Below are 15,119 nucleotides of genomic sequence, written 5' to 3' on the forward strand. Positions count from 1 at the left end.
GTGGTTCGGTCGACCAACTTCGACCTACGTCCACGAGACAACAATACGAGAAATTCACTATGTATCAGGGAGAACTACAAGAGGAACCACTCAACTCCCGTCTCTCAATCTCTTAACCTCACAAATATAATCAACTCTCACATTCTCTCCAAAGCTCACTCCTTGTAATCTTTTGTACGGATAAAGACTACGAAACCCCCCCTCTCTCTCTCATCTACTACATCTCTACTTTTTCTTCATGGTTTTTCTTCCACCAATAGAAGAATATATATAGAGAAACTAAAACCCTATTTCTAGCCTAACTTCCTAATTAGAATAGGATTCAAACTCCTAATCATGATAAAACCCAAACTCCTAATTATGATAGAACTCAAGCTCCTAATCATAATAGAACTCTAACCCTATCTAATTCTCATGAAGTTACACAAAGAATCAAAGACAAAATCCCAACAATCTCCACATTGGATTTGATTCCAAAACTCCCTTGAAGATATACCATCGTCGTCTTGAAACTTTGTCTCTTCCGCTAGAGTCTTCTATTTCTTTCGCACTTCAAATCAGAACACCCGCACTCCCAATTGGATGCCTTCATGATCCTCACTATCTTCTGCTTCGCCGTGACGCCTCCACCCCTCTTGTTGTCCTTGTGCTCCACCTGCATCGCTCGTCTCAAATCACATCGGTGCACCTCTCCTACTCTACACTACGAGCCGGATGCCTCTATCTCCTCCATTACTTGGCTTAAACTGAATATGAGCGCTCACCATCTTCAAGTCCAACGCCACCATCTTCATCTCCATGTGTGTTACTCGGTCGTGCCCGCTTGTAAGCTCCACCTAATCTGGCACTGTTCTCCTCAAGTATACACACCAACCAACTCCTGCTCCTTATCTACTATCAGATTTGTCTTGCAGTTAAATAGCGGAATATCAAACTTCGGACCCGAAGAAGTCATATTCTCTAATTAAAATTCAAATCAGTCACCGTAGAGTTTGAATTTGATGAAACCGATACCAAAAACAACCTCAGCACGTCGAAAAACCCTATGAACGACTCCTGGATCACCAAAATCCGCCTCCAAATCCTCAATCGGCTAACAAATCAATCTGTAGACCTGTCCATCCGGGCCCGGACCGGGCAAAACCGGAGCCCGGACCGGACCCGGGTACCCCGGGCCGGGCCCGGGCCCGGCTCCGGGCCGGCCCGGTTTTTTTACTTTTTTTTCTTTTCTTTTTTTTGATAAAAAATGCTAAAAAATAGTTTAAAATTAATATATTTTATATAATTATGTATTAGTATATACTTACAAATTATTACGTAACTATATATTATATATACATATATTATATGTAAGTATATTGTATATATTTATAAGTTATAACTTGAGAGAGAGAATCGCATAAGTAGCCATTGCCCGTTGGGCCAATGAGGAATAAGTAGCTGTTGTAATATATTATACTTATATATACTTATATACTAAGAGAGAGAGTATACACACACACGCATATTATACATATATAAGAGAGAGTATAATTATATAAGAGGGAGTATACATATATAAGAGAGAGTATACTTATATATACATATATACTAAGAGAGTGAGAGTATATATATATATACACACATATATTATACATATATAAGAGAGTGTATACTTATATATACTTATATAAGAGAGAGTATACATATATAAGAGAGAGTATACTTATATATACATATATACTAAGAGAGAGAGTATACACACACACACACATATTATACATATATAAGAGAGAGTATACTTATATATACATATATACTAAGAGAGAGAGAGAGAGAGTATGTATATACACACACATATATTATACATATATAAGAGAGTGTATACTTATATATACTTATATAAGAGAGACTATACATATATAAGAGAGAGTATACTTATATATACATATATACTAAGAGAGAGAGTATACACACACACACACACACACACATATTACACATATATAAGAGAGAACTTATACCTAGGAATGACTCCTGGATCACCAAAATCCGCCTCCAAATCCTCAATCGGCTAACAAATCAATTTGGACCGTCGGATCCCCACGTGAACAGTGCCCGCCGCACTACAGTATTCTGCTACAGTACCACCGCTACAGTATTTTCCCCTTTTTCTTTTCATCTTGATTCTTGTAACGCCGATTTTCAATCTTGCACGACGTCGTCTTCTATCTTGCAAACTCGCTCCCGGATCCATCATCTTCTCTTTGATACCACTTGTTGGGGAATTTCAGTCTTCCCGCCTACCACGATATGCGCAACTCGGAAGCCAACCCCAATCAATAAGATAGAACAACCACAATCAAGAAAAAGAACACCGAGATTTACGTGGTTCGGTCGACCAACTTCGACCTACGTCCACGGGGCAATAATACGAGAAATTCACTATGTATCAGGGAGAACTACAAGAGGAACCACTCAACTCTCGTCTCTCAATCTCTCAACCTCACATACATAATCAACTCTCATATTCTCTCCAAAGCCCACTCATTGTAATCTTTTGCACGGATAAAGACTACGAAACCCTCTCTCTCTCATCTACTACATCTCTACTTTTTCTTCATGGTTTTTCCTCCACCAATAGAAGAATATATATAAGGAAACCAAAACCCTATCTCTAGCCTAACTTCCTAATTAGAATAGGATTCAAACTCCTAATCATGATAAAACCCAAACTTCTAATCATGATAGAACTCAAACTCCTAATCATGATAGAACCTAACCCTATCTAATTCTCATGAAGTTACACAAAGAATCAAAGACAAAATCCCAACACCCCAACCCCCTTATTTTTGGGGTGAAAGCTGGCAGCAGTCACGCAAAGCGACTGTTGCTAGTACTCATCGTTCTGATGTCATGAATAAAATATGCTTTCTTATTGACCTATTTCTTATATTGTTTATGAATATGTACATTAAAAAATAATGATATAAAGCCTGTAGTATAAAATGCATAGCAATTATAGCATATCTTACTTCTTTGATAGGCATTGTCTTTAAGTGGTGAAACATAAGCCATATTGCATTCCCAAAAAGCAAAGGGAAAAATTAATCAATAGACAGCATGAAAACTGTATGGAAACACTAATAAGCAATTAGACATCCCATAATCATAGAAGAGACTAAGTCATTAATCAATTTAAAAGTTAAGCCAAACGGATTTTTGCTATTATATGCATCCAAAAATTGGGATAACATAAAAAAGCTATCAAGAAAAAAAATAGAAGACAAGAAAGGGCTCAAACCTCGATCCGATTTAAATCTGAGCTTTCTTTCCATTTTTGCTCCTGCTTTCTTGGCTTAACAAACAAATTACATGTCCATACTCCCATCAGAGTTGCTTCAAAGGGTGCAAGCCAGTAAACATACAAATGCTCCTTTGTATTATAATTCCCTTGAAAATAAGCCCACCCAAATGCCTGCAAAAATAGTGATGTCCTGTTAAAATTTTCTTTTAGAACCCGGTATCCTAAAAAAAAAGAAGAAGAAGAAGAAGAAGAAGAAGAATCAGTCACATGAATAGCTAAATCAATTAACAAGTTCTTGTAACCATATATCCATTTGCAAGGATAGAAACAAGTAAAGCTACTACTTCATTGGCATATTAGTAATTTTCCAAATGTTTATATGATTTCCAAATGGATGAGATATAGGAATCTGATGAATTACTAGTATCTAATTAAAGGATTCAAGTGATGATTATTTTCTCCTACAGTGCTCTTCGACTGTGGTTAACTTAGTGTTTCGATACATGCCAGAAATTTGGAGTTTTTTTTTCCTTTGGAACAAGGCAGAAAAAAAGAACACTGTTTGAGGAAGGAAAGAAAACAAACATCATCATAAGAAACGTAAAAGAAAACATAAGAAAAATGAAAAATACAAACCCAAGTTAGTAACGAGTGATATCTACCTTCAACTTTTACCCATGAGAAAATTTACATGGAGGCTCTAGAACAAATCATTTCTTAACCTCTTACTAAATATTAAGAGAACCTTAGTGCTTATTTTCTAAATTTCCTCGTATTACCATATAGTCGAGCCACCATATGTTTTGCTACGTCCATAACAAATTCAGCAATACACATGCTTTTAGCTAATGAGGGGCCAAAAGGCTGTAGATTTTTGCAACAGATTATTGGAACAAATAACTAAAAAGGGAAACAAATTAATAGGAAATAGTCATCGCTTGATCTCTGGCATGAAACACTTACAGCAGCAGGGTTCATCATTCCACCAGTAATCTCAGAACCGAGTAAATGAAGAACGACTTTAGAGATGCTCTTTATCCATGTTTTGGTAGCAGAATGTTTGGGGTTTTTCTTCTTAAGTGTTAATGAAACTGTAACAATTGTGAATGCAAGCAACCCCTCTGTTAAAGTTCCTCGGTTAATATCTACGTTCAAGTGCGGAGGATGAGCTGCTTCAGGAAAGGTGAACATGATTAACCAGACAGCAATAATTGATCCAATAACCTGAAATAAGAGAATTTTCAATTTAAACAAATGATGTGAATCTATTAGGAACAAGTCAGTGATTAATCACATCTAGATAATATATATATTTTTTCAGGAAACAAAATTAGTTGATCTAAAGAGTTATGTATAGTTATCGGTAAACTGAAAACTCCTGTCTCATTGATTAGCGAACTAATATCCAACAAATTAACCAAAAACAATAGCACATTGCATAAATAATAAATTTTTACAGACCAGATATGTGGGAAAACACTATTCAGAAAACAACATGAACATTTCAATTCAAATCATGTAACCAACTAATATCCAATCAATCAACCAGGGGAAAAAACTAAAAAAAGAAAAAACTTAAAAATTGTACCAAATTACACAAGAACATCTGCAAACAAGTACAATTCACCAAATAAAAAACAACACCCATTTCATATCTAATCATGAAACCAAGTAATTTCCAATCAATTACCCAAAAACACTTGCTAATTGCACAAAACAATACATTATTTACACAACAACAGCTGCAAGTCTGCAAACAAAAAAAAAAAATCAATACCCATTTCATTTCTATCAAAAATCACTAACCTGAGCTGGAATCCTCGCAAACACAGTAAAAAGAAACACAGAAAAGCTCCCCGAAATCCCATAGCAAAGAACCATCAAAGGATTATAAGCTCCCCTCGTAATCTTTCGTATCCAAGCAAAAAATACCAAATAAATCACAGCCAAAGATCCTTTGAAGATAAGGGCGATGGGGTTGTGGGCCCCAAGTCCTAAGAACTTGTAGGCAACGAATCTTACGAGAGATCCCGAGAAGACCCAGATGAAGGAGACGAAGGCGTCGGAGACGATGAGGGTTAGCTGGAAAATTGGGTCGTTTTTGGAGGGCTTTTTCGTCATTTTGTAGTCTGCATTGTTTGTGAAGCGTGAGTACCGACGGAAGTGCGGAGGAAGAAGAGTGAATGGAGAGGGATTTTTTGTGCATCGCGTTTTAAACGTTGGATGTGGTTTTTTGCTGTTATGTCCAGTTGTCCTTAAAACTTTGCATATTTGAGAAGCAATTGATTGCAGGTGTCTATATAATTTTAAATTGATTAAATATCAGAAGACCCCCTTAAGTCTGGATGGTTAACAGATTAAACCCCATAATTTTTAATATCAGAAAACTTCCCTTAATATAGGTGTTACAGGGGGAAAAACTCCTTTGACTTCAATATTTTATCAGAAATCCCTTACAACATTAACCACAATTTTTTCATAAGAGGATAAAATTACACAAGGGGGGAATTTTTGTTAATGAAAATTACAGTTAATGTTGTTGGAGAGCTTTCTAATAAAATATTAAAGAAGGCGGTTTTCTGATAACCCCTAACCTAATTGCCCAATGTTAAGGAGGTTTTCTGATATTTAGCCATTTTAAATTCGTCTCGTTTGGATCTATCAAGAAATAAAATATAGCAACATTCTTTTTAGGGGGTGTTTGTTTCAAATCTTATAATTTAGGATATGGATTTCACCATGGGATTTGAAATCCATAGGTGTTTTGTTATGAGTTGGGATTTCTAAAATGTTGTTTGTTTCATTAATATTTTGGGGTTTGGAATATTACAATTTGTAATATTTTATTTGTTTCAAGCTCAAATTGTAGCATTACTAAATGCCAAAATTTTATAATATGATGAATATGCTATCTTGGTGAGGTTACCTCCCACGAAAAGACAAAATTGGGATTTGTCAAATCCTCTCCAATTGAGAGGTAAGCACACCCATTTATGGGATTTGTTAAAATCCTCTCCAATTGAGAGGATTTGGCAAATTCTAAAAATTGGGCACTTTTTACACTTTTAAGATTCAATATTCTAAAAATTTTCTTAAAACAAATATCATATATGGAATCCCAAAAAAAAAAACTCATTTTTTTATCCCAAAACTTGTAATCCATACCAAACACCAAAAATTTTGGTGAAACAAACACCCCCTTAGACTATTTATGTTCTGAGTCCATATATCTTGAAAGGAATATTGGAGTTTGATAAATTCAGATATGAGTACCTTTATCTAGGGCTGTTAATCGGTTTGAATGGTGCGGTTAATAGGTGACACCAAACACCAAACCGGTCTATTTTTTCGATTTGGTTCGGTTTGGTTTTTTACTATTTTTTTCAAAAACCAATTGTGTTCGGTTTAGTTCGGTTCGGTATTTCTCTGGTTTATATCGGGTTTTTTTCGGTTATTCTATAAAGAAAACAAGTCTAGAAAAGTAGAAAGTAGAAATGTCTCATATTACATAACCGTTTCCGAAAAAAGCGATGAAAAACTAGAATAGCAAAAAGATGATAGATCAGAAGAACAAGATCAATTACCCGACCACTTGTTTGTAGTTGTAAAATTATGGATCCAGGTTTTTTTTTCCCCATAGAATTAGAAGAACAAGATCTTCAGAAGACATTGGAGTGTACATGCGTCTTGCTAAAGAATCATAACACTTTTTTCCACACAGCAGAGGGTAGTTCTCTTCATACGTGAGGTTCTCTCGTAGAATGCTATTGTTTCCAACAACTTGCACATGTACCAATGACATCTCTATTTTCCATTGTTCTAAGGGTGTGTTTGGTTAGTATTTAGCAAGCAAAAAAAAGAAAAAGAAAAAAAACATGAGAAATGTGGTTTCTGGGACCTGACTATGTTGCCACATAAGATTTTAGTTTCCAATTGATCCATTTCCCTTGTTTGCTTCGGTTTTGGTTTCCCGTAAGCTGAGCCGGGTCAGTAAAATGTAAATCCCATTCAGACCAAAATGGGAATAAAATAACTTTTCGGTTTTTCGGTTCGGTTTCGGTTTCCAGACATTCGAAACCAAAACCACACCAAACCTTTCGGTTTTCGGTTATTTTTTTCGGTTTGGTGCGGTTTTTTTCTTTCCTCGGTTTTTTCGGTTATGGTTCGGCTTTGGTGTGGTTATTTTTTCGGTTATCGGTTTTCAAGTTACAGCCCTACCTTTATCTTAACATAGTCCAGCCTAGAAATTCGAAAATTGATGGAAAATAAAGCTTGCGCTTACCTTATTAATCTTGTTAGAGAGAGTAACCCTGCTTACTCACTTTGCAAATAACTTTCTAAAAATTTTCAAATTGCACCACACAGATTCCACCAATCTGTTATCGGGTACGGGTCCTTCCGTATACCCAACCCGCTACACCTCTCAAAAACTCATCCTCAAACTCTCCCCCCTTCATTTCGCTGATCCGTATACCCAAAACCCTACCTTCTTCGATTCTTTTGCGGAGCAATGAAGCCTGCGAATGTCTACCGCCAGATTCTCAAGGCCGTGGACAAGCACGTGGGCAAAGACGGCAGCAGGAGGCACTTCAGGGATTTCGTGATCCAAGAGTTCCGATCGAATTCCGAGCTCTCTGATCGATCCGCGGTCAGAAGCAAGCTGAATCTTGCTTCGAATTACACCTACATGCTCAACAGCTTGCATCATCACAAGGTTCGGCGGTTTCAGACCTCAGATTTACGAGTTTTAGCCCTCGTAATTGTAGAAAATTTGATGCATTACGGATAATTTGACTAAAAGTTGCGTCTTTTAGAGACTGTATTACCTGTAAAATTACCAGACTTGATACTTTTTGACTCGTCTTTTCGGTGTCTCCGCATTTAATTGTAGTTGTTTAGGGAGCAAAAATGATCAAGAACAACAAAATTAATAAAATTTTTATGTAGAGATTGAACATATATCGAGATTTGTAACAAAATTGCAGGACTCACATGGCGAAACAAAGCTCTATTCGACAGGGTTGTAAGAAGTTCCCTAGTAATCCATATGAAACCAACACTAGTATCACCTAAAAGTATATCAATCCTATTCTTTCGGCCAGTTCTTTGTTAGGATCTGTGTCATGTAAATAGTGGGCGTGGGCTACTTCTTTATCCTGGCTTTTTTTAAGGAGAAAGGATGAGGATTACACATTGTCAGCCATGTAGCATAGAAGATAAGAGATGGTTGTACTGTAGAAACTATGCGCCCAAAAGATCTAACCTTAGCTTTTCAGATATAAAGAGCATACTAATGAACTCTCTTGTGACATATGAACTATATTTTTCTTAATATTATTTGGTTTTCTAAAATCTGTTTTGCATCCACATGTATATCCGAATCTATATCCGTATTTGTATCCATATCTGATTTTAGCGGATATGGATATGAGTTTTTCTTACCGAGGCGTATATGTATCCAGATCCGTGAATGGTAAGTGGATGCGGATATGGTAAGTATCATATATGAGCTGTATCCGAATCGTTTGCACCCCTACTTGAATGTCATTCTTAAATGGGTGAATCAGAATAATAAATGATTAAAATGAGAATCCCTGTCAGAAATCCTTTGCTTAACTGAACAATCTTTCCCACGAATTATGGTGACAACAAAGGTGACTTCCTATTGGAGTCTTCTAAATATTTAAGTTTATTCACTTATTTTAAGCAAAAAGTGATCATTATAATTATACAAGTTTAGATAGGCAGTAAAAAAAATTCTTTTAACAAAAAAGATAAATTATCCTGATTTAAGTTATTTGAAATGTAGAATGTAAATAGAAACTGAAATTCATTCAAATTAACTTAAGTTTAATTTAAAAAAGAAGTTGATCAAGTTGGAATTGGTTTCATCGCAATCCTAATGTAGAAATCCCTACCATATTAGAATCCTAATTTCAAGAAGCATTTGAGATGATATGATTTGTGAAGGATGCTAAGTCTGTTGTGTGGTTAGTCAAATACTAATTTGCTCAAAGATATTCTTCATAGCATGTTAGATTCCTCTTGAACTATTACTCTCGTATCTTTATGATTTTAGGTGATATATCAAGAAAAAGATGGTTTCTCGCATATGTAGCATTTGCAATTTTCTAATAGGAATAATATCATACTGAGCAAGTGTACTATTATTTTGCTTATTTGACACTCCCTTTTTTTTTTCTTTTTTTTTTTCTTTTTTTTGGCATATTGTTAGTTCTCAAGTCCCTGCCATGACTTAGATCAATGAAACACTGTGCAGGAGTTGCTATTCTCTTATAATATCGCTATTGATCGATCTGACGAAGTGAAGAAGACATTAAGGAAATCTGCTGCTAGTGTGGGGCTTCAACTTCCTGAAGTCTATCAGCCCTAATAGCACTGAAGAAATATATTTATGATTGAATGTCAAAAGCTCAGGCAGCTTTTGCTGATACCGGATGCAATTTTAGTCAATGAGTTGTCTTTCTGCTGACAGGAGATAAATGATAGTTCCCAACAGACTCATGGATCCCTTTTATTCAAATTTTATTTCTACCGTAACTTGCTCCCTTGAGCAGGGCATATCTTTGTGTAGTCCATGATTGAGAACATTTTCGAGCAGGCATAAATTGATGATGTGTAACAATTACAACATGTTTTGTTGAGCATCCGTATTTTTTGTTTTCCTGTTGTGAAAAGTGCTTCAAATCCTTCTATTTCCTCATTTCGTGGATATTGCTCGGGACATTTGTTATCCTTTAATATGTTTTACTGAACCTTGTTACTAGAATACCTACTAAATATGGAGATGATTTTATTAATTTTTTTTTCAATGAGTTCTGATGTGCAACAAACGTGCAGGTTTTTGTGATGCAACTATGAAAAGTTCCATTCTCAGCAGTGTAGTTTTGTTGGTCTCAGATGAATCCGGTAAGTGTGCCAATAGAATCTTTAGCTGTTGCAAAGTTAATGATGTTAAAAAGGAGAAACATAGAATTATCCTTTATGTTTCCTCATAATGAAAGCCTTCGGCAGACATGCACTAAGTAGTGTATAGAGGACATTTTCAAGTAGACATTATTGCTAGTATGTCCTTTTTAGGCGAGGCAAAATAGTGAAAGGATTTTATTTTGTTTTTTTACTTTTGGAAAAACCCATGGTATTGTAGGTAAAAGGTTCATGGTGGTTTTGTTGAAATGGATGAAACTTTTAGGGTGATTTACTGTAATTCATCCTTGTAAAGGATGAACAAATAATCTTCACCTGTCGACTTTTATGGCACGTATGAAGTAAATGATCATTTGCTTCGTTTCTTCCGAACTAAAATTGTTGCACTGATTCTTAAATAAAACGGAGATATGCTACTTACAGTAATGAGAAATTTAGAAACTATCCGATTCAGACACGGCGAATAAACCTACCACTCAGAACCATAAAACAGAGAATAACACGGGCAAATTCAGCTGCCAAAAACTTCACTTTAATCTGTAATGCAACAATCGATGCTAAATTTGATTCCTGTGGCTTTTCTCGTCAAATAAGATGAATTAATTAACTGAAATGCTAAGCTATCTTTCCCAAAGCAAATGATTTTACATCACAAGGATACCCAGCATGCAAATATTGTCACTTTGCGGTATAGCTTGAATTAAAATTAAAATGTCAACTAATAGTAAGCTAAATAGCCAAAAACAGAAAAAGAAAGAAAGAATATGATGCCACTAATGAAGAAAGGAAATGGGAAGGTTAAGGGGAGGGTGGTGGGTTACTTCAGCAGTGTCTGCCATGGTGTGTGGTGGTGGGGTAGGGACTGCGTCATTTTAGTTGGTTGGTTGGTCGAGGTGGTGACATTGGAGCTCTTATGTGTTGAACTCTCGGTCTGTCTGAATGCTTCCAGTATTATTTTAGCATGCTTTCGGCCTTGTATTCATCATAGCTCTTGGGGTATATTCCACTCAGTACGGGCACACGCCACCCGCCGAGCTTCTTTATGTACTGCGAAGCTGAACGCATCTTATCGAGTTGGATTGACAAGGAAGACAAAGTCAACACAGCATCGGTGGGTACGCTATGGAACGGAACCACGGTTTAAAAGGTGACCTTCTCTCGCTTACGTTGTACATCTTGGTTCTATGAATTTTAATAAGCATTCGGTATAACACTTAATCTCGCATCGAACTAATTCTGTACGTCTCCCTCAATACAAGCGCCTCCCAGCCTCGTTTCTTTTTATTCGTGGGTTCGTCTTTCTTTTGATCTCCTATGTTGCGCATGCCTCAGCACTATGCTTGATCGGCTGCCTTTCCTAGACCGCTATTATCTTTGTCAGTTCACCTTTGTATAAACCCCTGCATGTTGTCCCGCTCGTTGAGAGCTTTTGTAGGGACCTGCTTATCAGTTGGACGGAGTCTGATTCCCGTGGTGATTGATCGTTGTGCCGCCATGTTGAGATTGATGTTGTATTCCCGTTGTATGGATTGTTAGTCTTGCCACTACCATGTTGATCAAATGTTTTGCGGAGACGAGCTAGCTTGCGAGTAGTTGGATTAGGTCTGAGTTGGTTGTAGCGCATCCTCTATATGGGTAACGTTGCAGTGTAGGGTCATTATGTGGCTTCATACATCAAGGTGTATGGGGATTCGGGTGCCGATTTGGGATGAGACATGAGTAAGTCTCAGTATCAGGGATGTCTTTTCGAACATACCGGATTGGTCCTATGGAGCAGAGGTTTAAGTTTGGCATGAGTTGAAGGGGTGGGGCAGGCCGCGACGGAGTATCTGAGCACTATACCGTATTGCACGTGTGTGAGATGAGGGGAGCTACCCAGAATTCTAGGTAGCGAGATCTTTTATCTCAGGGTTTTTATTGCCGAGTCATTGTCTCTGTATTGGGTAGACCTGATCTTTGGTGAAGGAGAAGTCACGTTGAGTATGCGCTGTGTACATTTGATTATCATTGAGTTGGTATATGTACTTCGGAACAGGTACCCATACTAATGATCTTGATGACTTATTCGATCAAGTTCCAGTGTGGGCATAATCTATTTTTTGAAGATTTGATCTTGCGGGTTTAGATGGCTATCATCAGTTGTGATTCGGGATGGATTTTCCAGTAGCGCTTGTTGACCGTATAGTGGGTCTTGTTGAGGTTTTTTCATGCCATTTGGGGCTCAATGCACAGTTTTTCGATGGTTTTGATGATTAGGTTTTCTCATATTTAGAAGTTGTGATTGTTTATAGAGACGGGAGCACAGCGAAAAAGAAACCATGTTATCTACAGAGTAAATAGAAATACAGAGATTGATCCTCTTAAAACAAGTGACATCAAGAATAAATACATACAGGCAAAATTACCCTATCTTTTCCTGCATCTAGAAATGTAAATCCGCAAACTTTTGAGAGATCAACACGCTAAAATTGCTGACATCAAATAACATATACGTGCAAAATTACCCTCATATACAATGGTGCATGTACCAACAAAGCTTTGAAAGATTAACGCGTCAAAAATTGCAAAGACCAAATCGCACAGGTTGAAACATCCTCAGCACACAACAAACTTTTGTGCCAAACCTGCAAAGCCAATGTGGCTGATGGTTTGGTCCTAAATGCATAGAAGTACAAACAGAGAAAAGGATAGATTAGTAGCAAAAATTAAGGAAGAACATTTTCAGCCTATTTACGGTTTCAGCTGAGAATCACAAACCCATGATTATTTCTAACTTTTGACCATCTCATATAAGTGGCTGATCATGTTAATAGAGATTCGTATCAGGAGGAGCGTACGTTTTTTTGTTGCAGACATCGATGAACGATTAATCCACCCTGCCATTATTCAGGATGTATATACGACGCTAGCCAAAAGATTCCCTACCTAACAAAGCAGTTCGTGATTAATGATCTTAGAGCTCTCATTAGAGCCTCTCTGTTTCTTGAGAGGAAAGCACTCAATGTGCGATTTCTTAGATAGCTTAGCAACAGTCGAGTTGGTTTAATTTGGGTTTTATGAAGTCAAGGATTTCTCTAGAGGAATCAGAACTCCTTATTGTGAACAGTTGAGGCTAATTGCCAGCAATGATGAGAAGGAAATTCGATTTATCGTTATCTGTTGAAGTAGGTTAGCTGCTTTGTGAATTGGGCAGTGTCTATCTAGTTTGGATGTGCCTTGTGCATATTTACCCAACCAGGTTAATCTCGCGACGAGTCTATGGTTCGAAGGGCTGTAGGTTTCATTGTTTACCCTGGGTTCTCAAAGGATTCGTCCATCTTGCGAGTTTTGTATTAATGTAGGTACCTAGCGAGCCAGGAACCGCGACCAGGTACGTTGCTAGCTGTGATATCTATGTCTCTAGGATTCAATCCAGGAACGTGGTCCATATATTCAAACGTTAGATTTTTTTTTCTAAAGCGGAGGCTTTGGCTTTGCAATCTTCTCGAAGTTGTATACCCACCGTTCATAAGACATTGTAGTTTTTTAGTTTCTTTGATAGAAGGGTGTTGATTACGTTATTTGTATAGGACTAGAGATTATGCGCAGAGGGCTTTTAGAAGAACTTTGCATGAGAGCTATTAACATAAGGAATTCATACAATCTACTTGTAAGGATATTTTGAATCGGAGTTTTTAGGCTAGACTCGATTTTAGTTTGGTGGTATATGGACTCTTTGTCTTTTGTCCTATTCCATTTGATTTGATGTAACAAGCCATATACGGCTTTTGTCGGAAGAAGGAAATAATGCTCATTTTTATATTGAAGTCAGTGTAAGAGAGTGTTAATTGATGTTGTACTCAGGTGCAATGGTAGTGAACTTTATTCAACTTCCTTATTATGCCTGCGGCGGTGGCCTTGACGTCGTAAAGGTAACTGTCTTATGTAATATGCAAGAAAGATGCTATAAATCACATCTCAATTCACCTTAATTTACAACAAGTTTGGGCCCTTTGATCTCCCTCATCCATTAGCAAAGCAAAATAGCGAATTGCATATTAACATAGTAGATCTTGAAGGTACTTGAGAAATGGTGATAATACTTTGCATAAGTTTTTCACCACTATAGTTAACAGAGTGCGAGAAGTAGCATCGTAATCGTATCAGTCGAGAGTACAGAGAAGTTTCTTCTTTCCTCTTGTTCCAGATATACCATATGGAGAACACTCAATATTCCAAGTTTAAATTTGTGGTGTGTTAGGTTGGAACAAAATTGATGTGTATTATTAAATTTGATTGGTTAGGCTATAGCAAGGCGGATGTATACAGGTTAAGTTCATTAAGATTATGATGTTCTTCACTTTTAATAACCATCTCTGGAAGGAAGGTGATTGATAATTCACTTATAGTGTTGACCTGTTTATCTGAACATATGAATAAGCATCATGAGGGCTTGCAGGCTTTTGAGTGTAGTTAGTGTTGAAAGCTTGGTTTACGATTGAAAATAATAATTGGGTATTAGTAATTCACATTTTGCAAATGACTCAACTACAATATATAAGTCACAGTTGATTAGAACAATAGTAAATTGATAAGACATATTATTATTTATATAACTATCTCATATTAAAACAATAATGAATTTACTATAATAAATATTGAAACACTGTCACTTAGTTACACATGCTAAATAGTGATGAATCGAATTTATATTGTTACTATTCATTTCTTGCAGTGGCGGAATCTTTGATCTAAAGTTAACTGGCGGAAAGGTGCATGAGAGCCTCTCAAGTCACAATTTAAAATGTTGACGACAGCGAGTAATCGTTTCTGGTCACTTTGTTTTAGGGATCGAAATTCACAACAACTGTCAACAATATATCATAATAAACATAATCTAAAATGT

General features: G+C 36.6%; 2 protein-coding genes across 3 annotated transcripts in view; one reads left to right on the forward strand and one right to left on the reverse strand.

Annotated features, from left to right (window-relative positions):
- The window catches only part of LOC109820211 (probable aquaporin SIP2-1), a 9,000-nt gene extending 3,550 nt beyond the window's left edge, over positions 1 to 5,450 (reverse strand). Inside the window, exons 1-3 of one of the 2 annotated variants that reach the window (XM_020386318.1) lie at positions 5,309 to 5,450; positions 4,250 to 4,510; positions 3,284 to 3,457 (exon numbers count right to left, since the gene is read on the reverse strand). In XM_020386318.1, the coding sequence (XP_020241907.1) occupies positions 3,284 to 3,457; positions 4,250 to 4,510; positions 5,309 to 5,407 (534 nt within the window). In that variant the 5' untranslated portion in view covers positions 5,408 to 5,450. Of the gene's footprint in view, positions 1 to 3,283; positions 3,458 to 4,249; positions 4,511 to 5,092 lie in introns of both variants that reach the window. The other variant, XM_020386317.1, reaches the window with a different exon arrangement.
- On the forward strand, positions 7,733 to 10,010 carry LOC109822798. The gene is made up of 2 exons (XM_020389048.1): positions 7,733 to 8,000; positions 9,567 to 10,010. The coding sequence occupies exons 1-2, from the start codon at positions 7,797 to 7,799 to the stop codon at positions 9,678 to 9,680; spliced, it is 318 nt and encodes a 105-aa protein (XP_020244637.1). The 5' UTR covers positions 7,733 to 7,796; the 3' UTR covers positions 9,681 to 10,010.

This window comes from Asparagus officinalis, chromosome 8 (genome assembly GCF_001876935.1).
Source record: "Asparagus officinalis chromosome 8, Aspof.V1, whole genome shotgun sequence".
Taxonomy (NCBI): Eukaryota; Viridiplantae; Streptophyta; class Magnoliopsida; order Asparagales; family Asparagaceae; genus Asparagus; species Asparagus officinalis.